Below are 19,450 nucleotides of genomic sequence, written 5' to 3'. Positions count from 1 at the left end.
AGTGGAGTTACAAAGTTGCAAATTTTAAGTTTTGTGGGAAATTTTAGGAAAAATTTGGGGAAAAGGTGGCTTTGGAAAGTGACAGAAATGATCATGACCTTTCACTGTGACACATGGGTACATAGCAGCCAAAACTTAAATGTATTCTTGTTATACAGTTATTATAATATGCCTTAGTGAAGCAACTTTAAAAACCCACAGTAATAATGGCAGGGGAAAAACTGAAACTATACTGAAATTATTAGAATTTGCTTTTTTCCTTATAGTGATATGAAATAATATGAACATTTCCGTTTTTATATGGATTTTAAAATCAAAATTTGAGACTATAATTTTTATTATCTTATGCCATATTGATAGATTAATCTCTTCGTCAGACCGTCATCAAATGGCGTGGTGCTTACTAACATATCCTAGAATGAATTAAACTTACTGGATTCCAGTTGTGCATGTGTGCTATCAGGTATCCTAGGTATGTCTCTGAAATGACAGAAAAGGATAGAAGAATAAACATTTAACATTTGATGCATCTTCAATTTTAATCCAAATTATAAACAGGTGAAAATGAGTATGATGAAATGAATAAAGTGAAAAATGAGTATAACAGAAGCATTATGAAAATAAGACCAACCACAGTTTTTTGTTTTATTTTTGGACAAGCTGGCCTTGATCTCTGGGTAAGTGAGGATGGCTTAGAATTGGCCACATAGTTCTACCTTCTTCTCCCAAGTCTGGGATGACCTGGTTGCGGCTAACTCTAGCAGGAATTAAAATCTTTATTTCCTATGTGCTTTACTGTATAAAAATGTCCTCTAAAAAATGCTCTGTATTCAACAAGGTTAAGTCTTTATAAATGTATGTTAATTCAATTCTTTATTTTTGCCTTCTCTTCTAAATAAATGATATTGGAACTCAAATATCATTAAAACAATCCAGTTATAACTAAAATTTTAAAATGTAGTGGTTACATTGGTAATAGACAAACATGATTCTTATGGGAACTTGTAACCATATTTACAACAAAAATACCTACATTTATTTGACATTGGCAGGTCATTTATAAATATACATAGAAGACTATTAATTACTTAAAATTTAAAATATAATTTGAGTATACTTCAACATTAAAATAGATATGATTAATACACTAAGCTGATACACTATGGTTTTACCATATTACCAGACTTTTAAAAGGTAAAAGGCTACCACCCATTATTTCCTATGTGAATGAAAACAGGGCACGCTTACATGGAATAATTTCTGTAGACTCCATTCATAGATGCTGTTAGCTATTCAGTAATTTAACACATCATCCAATAGTCTACTGTCCAGTTAAACATTTTTATTTAATTCTGATACACTTTTAAATTATAGAATATAAGTTTCTGCAGAAAAGGGACTGCCCAATACTTCATGAATAATCCTCACAGCTTAGATGAAAGGGTTAAATTTACTGCACCTTTAGCATATATAAGCTACTGACCAATAAAATACAATGACAAAGTGTGTTTTAATGCTGCCTAGCTTTTTATTAATCACATTTTTAAAGAAACTACTTTTTCTCGAATAAGCAATGTATCTGGGAATTATATGCATATCTCAGCTAGATTCTCCATTTAAAACACAAAAACAAAATTGTAAATTATGTAGATTATAGTGAATAGCATTTTTACAGTGTAAGACAAATAATAGTTTTCCTAAAAGTAACTGTAGTACCTTCCTCTTACTAATAAACTTAGCTATATACTAGTTATGAAGATAACAGCAATAAAAAGGCACCTAAATAACTCTTCTTTTTTTTTTTTTTTGTAATCTGCAACCTACTTTACATAATCAGATGGAGAAAAATTAATTTTGGTCAAATGTTTTAATTAGAGAAAAAAGATGTCTGCAAACTTATTTTCATAAAGTAGTAAGAAAATTTTGTATTTCACAATCCAAACTGCTGAATAGCAGTCACCTTCACACACATTTGTGAATCGAGGGCTGGAGCAATGGCTCAGTGGTTACCAGTGCATAGTGCTCACACCAAGGACCAGGGTTTAGTCCCAGCACCTACATACTGGTTCACAATCACCCATACCTCCAAAACCAGGAAGCCAGGGCACCTTTCTTACTTCTGCATGCAGTGCACAGACATGCATTCAAACAAAACGCTCGTATGCACAAAATAAAATTAAATATTAAAAATAAGTTAAAAAAAAAAGTTACTAAGACGATCTTACCCAATTGGCCTTGAAACAACAAGCTCAACTTGAGGTTCAGGTTTGGATTCTAGAATGATGTTGTAAACTTCCTCGAACGTGGCTCCTTGCAGTAACCTTCCATTCCATTCCAGTACTTCATCACCTGTGATGTCAGGAATAGTCTATTAATATAAGTAAGCCAAGTCCATCGAACATGCTCAAAGAAAAAGCAATCGTTGGCTTTCAGTAAATTTCCAAGTACATTCACCATAACAGAGTAACGTACATAATGAGAACAACTCAATGGCACAGAATTTTATGGCTAATGTAAACATAATTCATCTGAAAGGGTAATGTTCCATGTATGAACACACTACATAAAAGGTATGTCCATTGATCTAAGGTCCATACTCTCTCTGAGGACTCTATGATTCTATTCTAAATATGTAGTATTTACATGGTCAGTTCAGCACTACTTTCTTTTAGGAGTTTCAATTTCCTAAAAACTCTAAAATCTTTTGGAAGAAGCTAAGAGATTCATAGTACATAAACTCTTCTTCAAAGAATTTAACGATTTCTCCCACAGGAATTGGAAGAATTGGCCAAATGATATGGTGATGACATCATTTAGAAAATGTGCATGTACTGATGAAGTTTTTTTCCTAAACAATGTTGGAATTCTTTTCAAAATAAAAACAAAGATTTGGGGAAACAAAATGAGCTAATATTAGAGGCAGCTTAGAATATCCATCAATAATATAAAATATGTGAAATTGGGTGTATAAAGAGGCAGGAGAGAATCATGGAGGAGTTAGGAAAGAGATGAAAATGATCAAAATACATTGTATAAAATTCTCCAAAACAGCATTTAAAAAAAGATATTGTATCTAATATGACATAAAGAATAAGAGTGATAACTTCCATTAATACTAAAGATTTTAATATACATGAAAGAAACTAACTATTACTGGTCAAATCACTTATAAATGAGAAGAGCTTTTCATAATTATTCATGACTAGCATTTTTCTTTCTGCAGTGCTAGAGATCACACCCAAGGCAAGCACCCTGTCACCCCAGCTGCATCTTACATGTAAATATCCAGTGGTAGGAACCTACCTGGTCTAAGGTGTCCTACAGTATCAGCTAAACTTCCTTTTTTTACTTTGGTAATGAATGCACAGAGCCGGCCTGATTCAGTCATCTTTCCTCCTACCACCTGTTTAAAAGAGGGAAGGATTGAGATTGTCACACTGTTCAAGTGACCTACCACATTGAAGACCAAGGAGAAAAATACCACGACAATTACAGTGGCTAAAACTGTAATGTACAGCACTAAGTTTCATCTCTTAATATAGTGGTGTCATTTGGAAGTGTTTTATTCCAAACTCATTGTAATTTAGTTTTATTGTTGAAAATACAAGTATCTTAGAATCAACTCAACAATTTCTTTCTCACTATAGAATTCTTATTTTTTATTTTTCAAAACATTAGAGCACTTTTTAAAACAAAACTTTTCAGGTACAAATTTATATATTCTAATATAAAATTTTTCATTACTTTTACTATGATTATAATATTTTAATTAATAATATTTTACTTATATTTATAATATCCATATTGACAATATATTTCTTGGGAAAATTATAATTAAATCATCAGAAATAACACAAATTTAGGTTATTTGAAGCCCAATTTCTCTACTTTTTAATTGCTATTAAAATATTTATTTCAGAAAAAGAAATACACATTGGAAACAAGCATTAGGAATTCTATAAAATCATAATAAAACACTATACACTTACAAAATTAACGCTTTGATTCTGGCTAGCCAGTATTCAAGTAGTCCAAATCAAATTCCAAAGCAGGTGAAGCAAACGATAGTGACTAAATTTGTTGACTAGAGTAAATTGGCTTGTTCTCTTACAAAGTGAGTAAAGGATCACTGAATTAAAAATCACTGAGCTATCTTATCTCATTCCATACATATATACCCACTGTTATCAAGGGCATTCTGAATTTAAATGCCAACACTGTCACCATCTCTTCATGACCATGGAGACCTCAAGAAGTGCTGACTACAATGAGAGACACGAAATAATCTGTTGAGTGCCAAATACTGTAACCATCTAATCTCACCACACCAACATTTTTTTTTAATACTTACCATTTACTATATTCTAGACTACAATTTCTGTAGCCATGGCTTAACTCTGAAACATTTACTGTTTTTGATTTCAGTTTTTTGTTAGGTATATTAGATTAAAAAAAAGAAGCTAAAGGAACTCTATTTTGCATATTTTCCAAATATGTTCTATGACATTAACATTTTTATCACCTAATTATTCAGAGGTTCCCAGAATTTCAAATGGTACATTTGGGGATTGATATCATTCAGTTGTAGAGTATGTGACTAGCATGCATAAGGGCTTTAGTTTGATCCTGACACCCCAAATCTAAAAAGTACACATCTGCACATGCAAATACATTTTACTACATCAACACAATAATATATTTTGATATAATACATATATTACATTTTCAAGTTTGCCTAAAAAATTAAATAAAGCTATTAGTTTAATACTGGCATAAATACAGGCAAGATAAACAGTTTAAGCTCAAGGATATTCACAGTGTTTAAGATTCAAACTTTTTTCAACCAGGTTATTATCAATGTCCTTTTAAAATGATTGTAAAACTACTGTTATGGGATATCATAAAATAACTTTATGCACAAGTATGTATATGTGTTTGCCGGTGTACATCGATGTGTGTGTGTTTAAAGATGAACATGTATATATGTGTGTATGGAAATGAATGTGTCCTCAGATGTACATGTGTCTGAGTATGCATGAGAGTGTGTGTGTGAGGTGTTCATGTGTGCACAAATGTGTGAGTTTGCATATGTGTGAGTGTGCATGAATGTGCATGGATATGTGTGTGTTTATAGATATACATGTGCATAAGTGTGCCTGGACATATGTGTGTGCTTTGAGGTGTACATTTGTATAGTATGCACAGATGCTTGTGTGTTTACAGATACACATGTGTATAATGTGAATGATGTGTGTGTATTTGCAGGTATACATGTATATGAGTATGCATGGATGTGTGTGCATTTGAATCAAGGCCAGTGGACAACCTGAAGTATCCTCCTTCACCACTGACCTGGAATTTGCTGAGTATCTTAGGCTGACAAGGCAGGAAGTACAAGACATCCACCTGTCTCTGCCTTCTCAGCTCCAGATTACAAGGATGCCCCACCACGCCTGGCTTTGTATGTGGGGCCTAGGGATGGGAATCAGGGCCTCTTACTCACAAGGCAATCACTACCTCCTGACTATCCATCTAACCTAGAAACTTGGGAAAATTTCTTGGGAAAAAATTTACAGGAATGAATGACAAAGTTTTAGAATTCTTGAAACTGGAAATAAGATAGCCCTTAGATTGGCACAAGTAGAAAGAACTATATTTGTTTTATTGATAGATCTGTAAAGTGACATAGAGCAAAATCCCATAAAGTATTACATACCTTTAAGCCCAGCATTGCTCCTGAATCTCGAGGTACACTCCCATCTTTCAAACGCTTATTTAATAAAATACGGCCAATTAGGCGATCTCCATCTTTGGATGGCTGCCAGGTCACAGGATGCTGTCATATAACATCAACAAATGAGAAAAATTAATTTTATGTCAAAATACCATGATTGCAGTGTCTCTAAACTCTATAGTGCTAACGCATTATGATTACACAAACCAGTTTACATTCCAAATTACTGGTTGAAGCACTTACAATATTCTTTTTTATTATAACCCCAATTTTATTGACTCAAGGTATTCTTTTAAATCAAATTATAGAAAACTTTCAGTTATCAACTATCACACTGTTAAAGAATAACAGCTCTGAAATTTTCTTTAAAATGTATGCTAACTCAACTTGCTGAAAATTAATTAAAATCTCACAGGCAGCAAAGATACAGTAGAAATCTACTTAATAGACCTCACTAAAAAGTGACAATTACTGCTTCAAACACTTGGAATTTTTTGAAATATTCTTAGTAAAAGCTAAAAGGGCAAGACATTAAAATGTAAAATCCAAACATAGTGAACATTTCCAAAACCTGTGTAAATCCCCAATACCTGTCCAGTTGAATCTGCACAGAGGAAACAGGATTTACTCAAAGGCAAATATAAAAGTTCATTGATTATTTTAATGGAGGTTTGCTACATAACCCAGCCTTGCCTTGTGCCCACTATGTAGTTTGGGTGGGCTGGATGTTCCTATGTAGCCTATGCTGGTCTCTAAATCTTAGGGCTTCCCTGACTCAAGCTCAGCTTCTACAACATGGCAATTAGGACATGGGACACCACAGCTGGTGGAAAGCTTACTGTTTTAGACGTTTTAGTCTATTTACTAAATTTCTTTTAATAGATCACTCAAAGACAATTATTGTTAAATAACAATAATATTACCAGCTTGTTTCTTTCTGGGTTTAGAATTATGGCTTTATAAATGATGAACCATTTCATTATTAATAATATGCTAAGCAACAAACTAAGTGATTTGTGTAATCATAGTGACTTCATAGTTACATAAAGGGAGCATGCAGAAGTTCATGCAAAATTTAGCAGGCAAGAGTCAAGTTCATCTATATGGTAAAAGATTAACTTTTTTTGCTATACTAAAAGCAAATAAAATAATAAACATCAAAGCAGATGGCAATGAGTCTAATACTAATTAATACTACATGCTATGACAACAAAACAAAAGAACAAAGTGACAGTGAAAGGGAAAAAAGAAAAACAACTTTTTCTGTGCAAACAGACCCAATTGTCTCCCTTTTGCCTGGGATTCAAGCTATTAATAATTTGATTTTCATCCCAAGGAAAATATAAGTAGACATTAAAATAAGCCAATCCAAAAATGTTTATTTATCGTTTATAATGTTTCAAAGTTCTCTCAGTTGACTGCACACAAACATTCCTTTGTTCCTACGTTTTAGTTTCATTTACTTAGATTTTGGTATGCTGTCAATCAAGGAAAACAGCAAAGCAAGCAAAAGGCCTTTTGGCTTAGTTGTTTAGTTGTTTTGTTTTTCTTTTCTGCACCTTAAGAAATGCTACATTGACCCTTGAAATGCCCTGTCCTTCCATTATGTCCTGTTTTAATGAGTGACAGAGAGCAAACGAAGGAAGACCAAATGAGCGGGCTAAAGGCAGGGCCGCAGTCTCAGTACCTTATCACTATGGCTATGCTCCTCGTTAAGGGTGGTGCTACTACACGTATCTACCCCAGAGTCCTTAATCTGAGGCTCAGACCATTCCAAATCCTCTTCCAAAGAGTGGCCACCAAAGTACATCCTTTTCTTTTGTCTCTCAGACCTGGTGTTAGAGTCCGACAGAACTCCCTGCTCACTAGTTTTCCTTTTTCCCTTTTGACTGTCCCCTACAAGTGTGAGATAAAACAAAAGAAGATACAAAAAAAGAAAACATGCAAAGGCGTAAATAAAAAAGGAAACATGAAATGATAACGGAAATTCAATAGTAAGGCTCCACATGTCTCACCAAAGACATTGGGGACGCCTCACTGCTATGCCAAGACGCATGGTCCAACCAGCTGTAATCCATGTCTCCTGTGACAGCCGGGCAGACAAGAGTGCAAAAAGGAGACAATGGAAAAGGACAGACAGAGAAATTATAAACATTTAAACTGCGGGAGCCTGTCTGCTTTCAAGAACTCTATTTGTAGTTCTCATTAGATACCAGGAAAAAGCTACGATTCCAAGTAGAATTCAAAAAATGCAAAATATAAGGCTTTTGTAGTCCAGACAGAACTACAGAACAAAAGCCCTACAATAATTCTTTAAAAAATAGAATACTTTTGCTACAAATAAGCAAAAGTAGAAACAAAAACTATTGGGCAAGCTCATTAAAGCAAAGACTGGTCAGCTATGTCTGGTGTGAGCTCATTTATTTTTGCATGCTGGTCTAAAGCCATGAGTTTTTTCTCAAGACTGATGGATGTTTATAAATGAAAGAGTAGCTCAGCAATAATATTATTTTAAATCCAAATAAATGAACACTGTTCCTGGAATGACATGTAATAATCTTTATAATGATGAAAACTCCTCAAAATTTTAAGTAGTTAAAAAAATAGTTACACAACAGATTTTCTGTATAAATGATAAAAAGAAGTTTCATTCTATATCTATCAGTAGAAAGGAAAAATGAAATCATAAATTTTACTTATATAACATAACTTACTTAATATTACATTAAGACAACTTTTTTGAGAAATTACATTGATACAGTTTTGATAGACAATTTACATGATGGCAACTTATGATAAAAATCTATTTCCCAATAGTAGTGTGATTATTTATGTCTTATTTCCAAAGGGACTTCTTTTCAATCTACATATATATGTATACACATATTTTAAACACTATTAGTATTTTCATTCATTTAGAAACATTTACTGAATACCTTCCATTTGTTCTATATTGTGCTATGCTCTAAGATAAGGGGTAACACAATGAAACATGCTTGCAACAGTGTGAGAAGAGACACAACAGATTAGTGTGTCACAGGAGAGAACAAAAGACCAGGAGAAAATGTGAACTCACCAAACACCTCCAAAGAAACTATTTTTAAGTCGGGAGCGGAAAGATGCGATTTAGTGGACAAGTAAAGAGATAGACATATGGAAAGGAAAAGAACATTCCAGTAGGAAAAAATAACACCATATTGTAAAAATAAAAAAAAAATGGGGTAGGGGGCACCAACATACTTAAACAAAAGGAATGAAGGTGGACACAGTGGTATGCAAGAATGATGATACATCACAGGAGAGCTTAGATTAATCTCTTTATGTCGTATTAAAGGTTACCATTTTCAAACAAGACAAAATCTGACCTAGGCTTTAAAAAGCTGCATAAATATCCTATAGAGACCAGGTTAGAAGAAACAACAAAAAAAAATTGAAATGTGTTTTCAATAACCTCTGGGAAAGATAAAGGTGAGTATAACCTACCCAACAGTAAGGACAATAGCTAACACAAGAAAGAGAGAACTGAGACTTTTCAGTATCAAGAAAAACCGAATAGTCAAGGTCAGTGTCAAGTTTCTAGTCAAAGCAACTGAACAAAGAAAAAGACAGTTTCTGAGATGGCAAAACTATAGCAAGAACATTTTTGTTAGAGAAGATATAGTAGTAAATTCTTTTATAGAACCTGAAATGGCATTGGCTATAAAATTCTTATTTCATAATAGCAAAATGATTTTATAAAGTGTATCTTACACATTATTAAGCAATGGTTGGCCTGGATCTAGTATTTCAATGGTCTATAAGTTATTAGAATGGGAGTATCAGCAGTAAAGGTGCTTAAAGTCCCTAAAATAGCAACAGTAGAGTCTGAAAACATGTTAGAAATGCAGGAATCGAGTACCACTTTAGACACAGAGAATCAAAAAGAACTGGTGGAGCCTCGCCATCTGTTATAACAAGACTTCCAAGAAATCAGGGTCTCACGTAGAAGTGCTGTAGTCCACAAATGTGTTGGACCCATTCACAGCTTTCCTAAAACACAAATGCAGCCCAGAGCCTGAAGGCAATTCTCTTTAAAAGTTTGTTTATGAAAACAAATTAAACTGTTTATCTAATACAGACAAAATAAAATGTATAGAAAGAAGTTCATTCTTTACCCTTAGGCCAGAAAGGTGCTTCTTAAAAAAAACTTTATCACACAGATAAAAAATTTGAATTCCAATAACACACACTAACATATGGCAGTGACCAAGCCATGGTATATTTATATGCCTGCTTGGGACTACTCAAGAGCCTCAGAGAATTTATATCTTAGAAAACCTGTTGCCTTCTCAAAACATACTATAGTTCTGTAAGAAACCATCTATATGTTCAATTAAAGGAAATAAATAGTATGAAACCCATGATTTACATGAAGTTTAGAGAATTCAATTTACTTCACAGTCTCTCATCTTTCTCTGATTTCGGACTACACAAAGGTCAGAAACCTGGCCCTGTATTCTGTAAATAAAGTAGTTTAACACTTTAAACCATCTGAAACCAAAGGAAAACTTCATCCTACTAATGATAAAAAGGAGTGAGAATATCACTTGCCTGACATTGAATAGCATGTGTTAAAGAAGTAAAAACTACTGTCATTGAGAAATAAATACAATAATCATCATCAAGCACATAGAAACAAGGCTTAAACTATTACAAATAGTGGTATGTAGACATTGGCAGTCACTACTTAATATTAACTTTTGTATGACTTCAAAAGGCAAAACTAAGGTAATAAAACATCATTTGGTGATGCTATGAAAACATATTCATGGGTCTACAGTTAGAACTGTTAAAGGACACAACATAACCAAGCATAACCAAATGGAAAGTTTATAACTAAAATGTAATAAAGCAGATGGACGGACTCCACTGCAATGTAGGGAGGACATAGCAATGACTAAATGCCTTTGAATGTAGAACAAGAAAAGTTACTCAATATGAAAAACAAAAATAGACTAAAGAAATATAGAAGATGCTCAGATGGTCAGATATTAAAAGATTTGAGAGATGGTAACAAAAGACACTTGTGAAATATTACTTTACACTGTATCAATAAATGTTGCTGGATTACTTTAATAAAGAAGCTTACTGGCCAATAACTGAACAGCTTAAGGTTAGGCAGGAGAGCCAGACTGAGAATGCTGGGGGGGGGGGTGGAGCTAGAGAGTCACCAGCAGATGCAGAGAGAAGCAAGATGGGCATGCCGTACTAAGAAAATGTACCAAGTCACATGAGAGAGCACAGATAAGCAATGTGGGTGAATTTCAATGTAAGAGTTAGCTAGTAACAAGGCTGAACTATTGGCCAAGCATTTGTAGTTAATATATGCCTCTGTGTAGTTACTTGGAACTGACAGCTGGGAAAGAAAACTGCGCCTACAGACACTCATTCTCATTACAGAATGAGAAGAAAAAGTGAATACATTGAAGAAACATTAGAAGCTGAGAATTTCCTACACTATAAAAATTCAAGCCTACAGATCCAAAATATTATGTATCTTTAAATAAGAACACAAAAATCCATACAAAGATACAGCCTAACCAAACTAAAAACTAAATATTATAACACACACACACACACACAAATAACCTTATAGAAAAGACTAAAATAATTACATTGACAACATCACATGCTGCATCAGAACTTGGTAGGTTGCAAGAGAATAGCACACCACTTTTCACTTGTAAAAAGAAAAAAGGCCAGTCTAGATTCTAAATATGATGAAATTATCTTTTAAGAATGAAAAATATTCTCAGACAAAAGAAAGCCAAGTGAGTTTGTCACCAGCAAACTTAGCTAAAAGAACAACAGCTAAGGACAGAGAGATATAGAAAGACATGGAGCCAGGAAATAGTAAAAGGAATGGGAACCATGGTAAGTAAAAGTATGAATAAATGAAATAAAATTTTGTTCTCCTTAGTTTTCAAAATTATTTAAGATATTTGAAGTGCAAAATATATAATGCCTAATTTTTGGTTCTCAACACACAAACAAGTAATATTTAAGAGGGGGGGATAACTGAATATAAGAGCAAAAGGTTTCTCTATTTACCTCTAAGTGGTTAACTATTCATGCGGGTGGTATGTAAAATATGTTACATTATTTAGAGCAATCAATAAAAAACTATGAAAAGAAACTATAGAAAAGTAAAAACTGTACAAATAACTCATGGGAACACGATAAAAAGATATTAGGACCCAAAAAAAGAAAAGAAAAGAAAGAAACCAATGGAAAAATATAAAAGAAAATGAAAACAATAAATCTAAGTGTGGACATGGAAATGCCTAACAAAATATAAATTTAAAAAAAATTATCAAGGAAGAAATAGTCCATAGCCAAATGAAGTATGTTTCAAGAAAACAGAGTAGATATTTGAAAATCAATATAATTCAACATTTATACACATTAAAGAAGAAAATCAAATGTCCTATCAATTTATCTATGAAAACATATTTTTACAAATTCAGAGAATAACCAATGGACAGAAACTTGATCAACATAAAATCTCAAGCTAAGGTAATTAACAATGAAACCTGTCTGCTTTATAAATACAAAAAAAAAAATCATTTAAAAATATCTTTATATAGTTCTAAAGATAAAATAACCAATACATAACAACTAAACAGAGTGGTACACAGACACCACAGAATACTATCTAATAATTAATTGAGGGTTCAGGGAGAGGGGGATGGACTATTAGGAAAAACTATCAACGTGTTCAGGTACATTAATGCTAAATAGGGAAAAAACCTCAAAATGTCATTTAAGAAATCTTTTGTGATTGAAATCATAATTATGTGACCTTTTGAGGTCTTCTTTGTGATTGGCACAGGTAGGAAAGATATGATTAATGTGATGTCTCTAGAGAGACAGCATCACATTGATCATTGTAGGACAATCAACTATAACCCAAAATTGTTAAAGTAAAATTCTGAAAATAAAAGAACCCATTAAGTTTTACATTTCTGTTCTGAGTCATGTGACTAATCAGAGTGTTGTCTTATTCTGTCCCACCCAAGAAGTAAGTCATCATTTAGTGTGACATCTCCATGTTCTATACTACCTTGTCTGTGGCAAACAAGAGACTTCATTACATACATTGCAGAATATGTTTATATATTTTGTTTTATTATTAGCTGTTATAATTGCTAACCTCTTGTTTCGCTAAACTTACATATTAAATTCTATAAATGTTCATATAATAATAAGCAGCGTGATGTAGAGGTAGATGTTGTCTGTGGATACAGGAATCCACTGGTATCTTAGGACCTATCCCTGGCAGAAAAAGGAGGAAGGCACTACAGACATACACTGCTTTATTATGTGTTTCTTCCTTTGGATACAAGTTGTAGACAAGGCAGAAAACTAGTATAGGGCACATATGCTCTCACTGCTCTGTGCTAGCAACTTCCTACAGATCAATGATTATTTCAATGGAGAAGGTAAGCTAAGTTCTGCTGCCTTTTAGACAGCCATTGTCCTGTTACTGATAGTGTTGGATGAAAAGTCAGTGCTATCAACAAGCTGTAGAGAATATCAATGCTTCAGTTAGGAAATTTCATTAAAGCACACCAACTTCTGAATCAGTCTCAATTATTCTGTTAGTGTAAAAATGACATAATTAAATATGGTGATCTGGCTATAAGTCATCAAAAGATTTTAATTTTAAAGTAAGACTTTTTTCAATACTAAGCCAATTGTGTATTTGTATTTTATAATTGAGAGAAAAGTTATTTTATTTACAATGTTTTTCCTGCAATCTTCAAACTTAGTCAAAAGCTTATTCAAAATATTATATCATTAGTTTTTTATTAGGTTAATAATAGTTTTAAACTTAAGTCATGGAATGCTCTAAGGCACTCTTCAATATCATTAGTTTTAACACAATAATTTTAAAGAAATTATAGCATGTTAAGACTGTCTGGGAGCTAAAACACCTATGTTAAAGTACTGACATGATGCCATCATTCACTCAACACCCTGAGTCTCCTTTTCCTCATATATTTGAAAGGAAATTAATTGCTATATCTTATTGTTGAGAGGCTAAAATAGGGTAACAATCATACAGATACTTTGAAAATTTTTGTTATATCAATGTTGATGGTATTATCATCTTCCTTATGAGTAAAAGCAAGCATGTTGTATTTTCCCTCCTAGTTCCCACATTGGTAGTTTATTCTCTTCAGTTTCTTGGGATAAATGGTGTAATTCAATAACATATGTTCCATTCAACACAGGTTCTGCAAAATGCTAGGGGATCATTAATTTGCAGGGTCCCAGGTAAAACAGTATTGGAAAACTGCCAACTGAATGTAATTAAATAGATTTCTTGAGTGCAGAGCTAGGTCCTTCTTTTTCAGATCACAAAGACAAACACACAACATGGTTTTCACACATTTTTCTGAAACACTGAAGCCTCTGATGACATCTCCCAGACACAATATATTTGAGAATTGATGCTAAAACTTTTCTGTAGGGTCACTTTGTCACATAGGGGAATTCCCACTTAAACCCAATAATAAATAATTCCCTACAGGAGATACTATATAAGGCAATTGTTTTCTAACTATACTCCATGGTACTGCTCCCAGGCTATTATAATGTGGGCAGAGGAATGACTATAACGGGGCTATCAGTGTTCCCATTTCATGGTCTTCCTCTTTTTGTGGGACCTGTGATTTGCTCCTTAGGTGGCAGGACATCACTCTACATCATCAAATTGCTATTCACCTTTCTTGTAGATAATCTGTTTGCTGGCTTTACTCTGTAAGTAACTATGATGGACAGCCCATATGGAAAGGACCTGCAAGCCACCTTTAGGAATTGTGACCAACACCTAAGAACAGTGGCACTGTGTTATACGTCAGTACAATGGAAGAAATGCTACCATGAATGATAGCAAACACTTGAGGTCAAGAAGTACATTTTAGAGGCAGGAGAGATGGCTCAGCAGTTAGGAGCACTGGCTACTCTTCCAGATGACTTGGGTTTGATTCCCAGCACCCACGTGGTACTCACAACTGTCTGTAACTCCAGTACAAAGAAACCACGCCCTTTTCTGGTTTCGCCACCCATCAGACATGCATGTATTGAATAAACAGACATGCAGGAAAAAAGCAAATACACTAAAATAACATTTTAAAAGAAGTTTCATGCCAGGCAGTGATGGCACATGCCTTTAATCCCAGCACTCAGGAGACAGAGGCGGGCAGATTTCTATGAGTTTCAGGCCAGTCAGGTCTAGAGAGTGAATTTCAGGACAGCCAGGGCAACATAGTGAAATCCTGTCTTGGGAAGAAAAGGAAGTAAGGAAGTTTCATAATAGACATCTGTGCTTGATTTCACATCTACTTCTATAAAAACATGATACAGTGATTTCATAATGCCTCCTAATAAAAGGACAGCATAAAGCATAATTAAGTATATCAATGCAGCTTTAGTATGTTTGAAAGTCCAGGACTGACAAAAGTACTTAGGATAAAATTAATACATATGGTGATGAATCTTTGATTTTTTTTTAAAGGTATTTCTCTTGAGTAAGTCCTGAGAAAAAAGCTACCCAGACAAGGATAAGCCTCATTCTTAAAACTTTCACAAATAGCTTTGAGTCCATGTCATTTAGAATCCTTTACAGGATTATCTCAAGTATCATAAAATAACACTTTCTTCAATTCATGAATATACACTAACTTTTCAGTGGCCTGTGTTTGTGAATCTATATAGTCATTCCACTACAGACAATAAGAAATGTGAGAGTATGCAAGAAGGTAAACTTCACAATTGACAACGACACCTACACTGGGACTGAAAAAAGCCAACACTTTTTGAATTTGACTTTCAAGTCTAAAAACACTTGCATCCCTCTAAAAGAGGACCTTGTCTCCACAATATAGCTTCTTTTCACCTTTATTAACACTAGTTTTTTCTTTAAAAAAAATTTAGTATATCTTGCTTACTTTGAAAAATTAACATTTAAACAAGCATTTAACAATTTATGGCTGAGGAAACAGCCATCAGCATGAATTCTTGTATTTGCTAAGCTAATCCTTACTCAAAAATCTTCAGGTAAATCAAAAAGAGGCCTTTAACAACTATGCAAACTCAGTAGCATTAAGCCCTGGAAAAGAAAGCTAAGCCAGTTCACGCTGAATGTGCTTCAAAAGGGTATCCTTATGCAGGTAGGGAAATGATTAGTGATATAACTGTGTAATAAGATTGGAAACATGCCACATGGTGATTAAATAAATTTAATAAAGCATAATATCTACAATACTGCAGTAGAACACCACTCCAAAACCTGACTTTATAACTAGGTAAGAGCTATAGAAAACCTGGCAGCAAGTAACTCTTAAAGTTCTAACGGGGGGAGAGGGGGGTTCAGACAAAGACCACAGTTATAACAGGGGAAGTATCCTGACAGTGAATGCAAATACTAACATTTTAGAAAAGGAACTTAAATATTTACATAGTAAGGGGTCTGAATAAATGGTATCATGGAACAATTCCTTGCAGAATCAAGAGATGGGTATGCATTTTCACATGTTAGACTACAGAGCATGCTCACACATATGTATGCACACATATACACAAACACATATAACAAAAGTGTTACAGAACCACTATCCTTATCTGTGAAATTGTTTAATATTTTCTGCTCTGTTCCACCTTTTTAATTTAAAAAATGATTAGTTGTGACTATGTCAATAAGGAGAGGCAGAAGGTAAGGGAGGTGGAGAATGGAGGCATGGATTCCGTTCCATAAAGAGTGATTGGCAATATCTAGGCATATTTATGGTTGTCCTAAGTGGACTGAAATGTTATTGGCACCTAGGAGGCAGAGGCTAGTGATGCTGAGAAACACTACAGTGCATAAAACAGTCTTAAAAAATACACAATTGTCAAGACCCAACTATCAATGATGATGATTAAAGAAGAAAATAAAAATAATAAAGCAAAAAGTGCATTGTAAAGTTTATGAAAAACATTCCAAACTTTGAGAATAGCACTAAAAGTTAAATTCAGAGACACTATGGAATTAGCATTAAAGATTTATCTTAATCAGTTTGTGATTGCCTAGATGAACACAAATAGGGTAGATACTTTAACATTCTGAAAGGTAAGCATATCACATTGAACTAAGAAATGAGTGTTATAAGACAAATGGTGTATGGAAAAAATCAGTGTATAGCAGCAATGACTCTTCAGAAGTCTATGTATCTAGTAATTCTATTCTTAATTTCTTGAGGTGAGAAAGAATGCTATTTACCTCTACTTTCTCGACTGGATCCAATCCAACACCTTCTAAATAATAGGCACGGAAAAAGTTCTTGGCAGAAAAATGAGAAATAGATGCTTTACATATATTGAGGCAATGAATTATATTTCAAAAGTACACCTCACCAATTAAAATAACAGTGCATCCTTCTTAAACAGCAATGAGAAGGCTTAACACAGGGCAGATCCTGGAAGAGGTGAAATCAACACAATCCACATAACCACAATTACATTTTCATTCAAAATGCTGGAGAATCACCTTGTACAATTCTTCACAACTACAGAACATGAAATACGCAATCTAAAAGTAATCAGAATATCAGCTACTTGCTAATTATGGTTTGTGTGTATTTGGACAGTTTTGTCTGATTTCTTCAGTAACCAAATTACAAAAAAAGAAAAAGAAAAAGAAAAAAAGAAAAGAAAGAAGGAAAAAGAAAAAAGAAAAAGGAAAAAAGCTAGTATTCTTATTCACAGATTTATAGATAAGAACTTCGACCTAAGTGTTTTAGATTCATTTACTTTATTTTATTTTATTTATATGGTTATCTTGCCTGAACGTACGTATATACACCATTGTGTGCCTGGTGCCAGCAGAAGCCAGAAGAGGACATCAGATAACCTAGACTGGATTTACAAATGGTTGTAAGCCACCACATGGGTGACAGGAACTGACTTAGGTCCTCTGCAAGATTTGCTAAGCATCTCTCCAGCCCCAACCTAGAGTGTTCTGGAACACAGAACAAGATTATATACTCAGTGAATAACACACCCAAAATCAAAACTCTTAGACTGAGCAAGGGATGCATTTTCTCTTAAACACCCCTTTCACTTTTAAATAATAAAAAGCCACTAACAGGCTATAATTATTAAACCACTTAAAAATATAACCAAAATGAGAGTCTAAAATATGAGTGAAATTCTATGTATTTCAATAGTGTAATCTAACCTAAGTAGTGTGTTAATGTTAAAAGAATCTATATATTAATAAAGTCTAGGAGAAAAGACCACCCAAAAAGAAAGCAAAATTTAAAAATATCAAAATCAAAGCTTGTTTTAAGTGTAAGAGGAATATTTATCATGAAAACAGCAAGAATATATTCTATATAGTAGACACTCACGTACTAAGGCTTGGCAAGAAGCATTCTACATTGATAGAGGTTATGCTATACATACATGACTAGATTAAAAAAATAAATTAGACTACTTAGCCCAAATTTGCCTTGCAAAGATCTGAGAATTGATGTATTAAAATAAAAAAAAATTAGAAGAAACAGAAAAAATAAAGACAATGAAGAAACTAGCTATGATGTAAAACACATTCTTTAGAATTACTTAGCCTAGAGTGACGAAAAGAAAAGGATGGTTATCTTTGAAAATATCACTGATTCTGATCAGAATGATGTCTCCACTAAAATTTCTAAGAAAAAAAAAGTGTGTTCAGAAGCTGCTAATAGAATTCTTTTTAGTTATTAAGGGGAAATGACATGCACTAGTTAAACACCAAGCAAGACTATGAACTACAATGTTGGATTATGTTTATAAATTGCTTACTTCTACATTTGATACTTTTTGACAAATAAAACTGTTACCATAATGATGCAACATTAAGAGAGGATACAAGCATCTTCTCAGAAATTTCTAGTCTCAACAGCTACCATTTCTTCTTACTACTCTAATATTGAATAACTATCCAACAGGGAAAATTATATTATTTATATTTCTCCCAACAAAATTGAAAGTATGATTGTGCGTATGAAGTGTCTATTAGCAGAAACTGTACTTTGTAAGAAAAATTACTAAATAGGCAATAAGTAGGACGCTGTACAAGAGTAGGTCCTAGGACTCAAGTTAGAAGAGAGCATAGATGTGAGTGACAGTAAGTTTCTTCCTACATATGATGCATGTTGGACTTGTGCTTACAGTATCATGTATGAGTTTAACAAACATATAGGTAATTCATGGACAAATAGTGCTACAATGCCATCACACAGAAATCTTCCAAGCATCGCAGTGAAGCACCTCTGTCAGTTTTGTTCGGATAAATTCTTGTTCAGTAAATGAAGGCATCATTATAGCAAAGAATAAGCAAATCATCGAACAGATGGAATAGAAACCAAACCACCAAAAATAACTGTTAGCATTTGATAAATTAGCATCATAATAAATACCTTACCAAATATGGAAAATTATCATTAGTAAATATACTTAAAGACTATTTCTTAAGGAAACTAAAATTTCTACATATTCTTTAATAAAACTACAGTTCTCTTTCAGAAGTTACATTTCTATTAACTCAATTTTCTCATGGCTCACAATTATAAGTAAAAATTATTAAATAAGGCTGTAACTTACTTTTGCAAATGCACATGCATTTCCCAGAGCCATTTGCTTAAAAGTTTA

General features: G+C 33.4%; 1 protein-coding gene across 1 annotated transcript in view; it reads right to left on the bottom strand.

Annotated features, from left to right (window-relative positions):
• Rims2 (regulating synaptic membrane exocytosis 2) overlaps window positions 1–19,450 on the bottom strand; it is a 380,476-nt gene that overhangs the window by 197,439 nt on the left and 163,587 nt on the right. The window contains exons 7-11 of the mRNA XM_051202763.1: window positions 7,422–7,630; window positions 5,717–5,836; window positions 3,304–3,403; window positions 2,226–2,349; window positions 434–480 (exon numbers count right to left, since the gene is read on the bottom strand). Of these exons, the coding sequence (XP_051058720.1) occupies window positions 434–480; window positions 2,226–2,349; window positions 3,304–3,403; window positions 5,717–5,836; window positions 7,422–7,630 (600 nt within the window). The remainder of the gene's footprint in view (window positions 1–433; window positions 481–2,225; window positions 2,350–3,303; window positions 3,404–5,716; window positions 5,837–7,421; window positions 7,631–19,450) is intronic.

The sequence above is a fragment of the Phodopus roborovskii genome, unplaced genomic scaffold (genome assembly GCF_943737965.1).
Source record: "Phodopus roborovskii unplaced genomic scaffold, PHOROB, whole genome shotgun sequence".
NCBI classification, from domain to species: Eukaryota; Metazoa; Chordata; class Mammalia; order Rodentia; family Cricetidae; genus Phodopus; species Phodopus roborovskii.
Note: the sequence above shows the minus strand (reverse complement) of the source record. Positions and strands in the feature narration are given on the sequence as shown.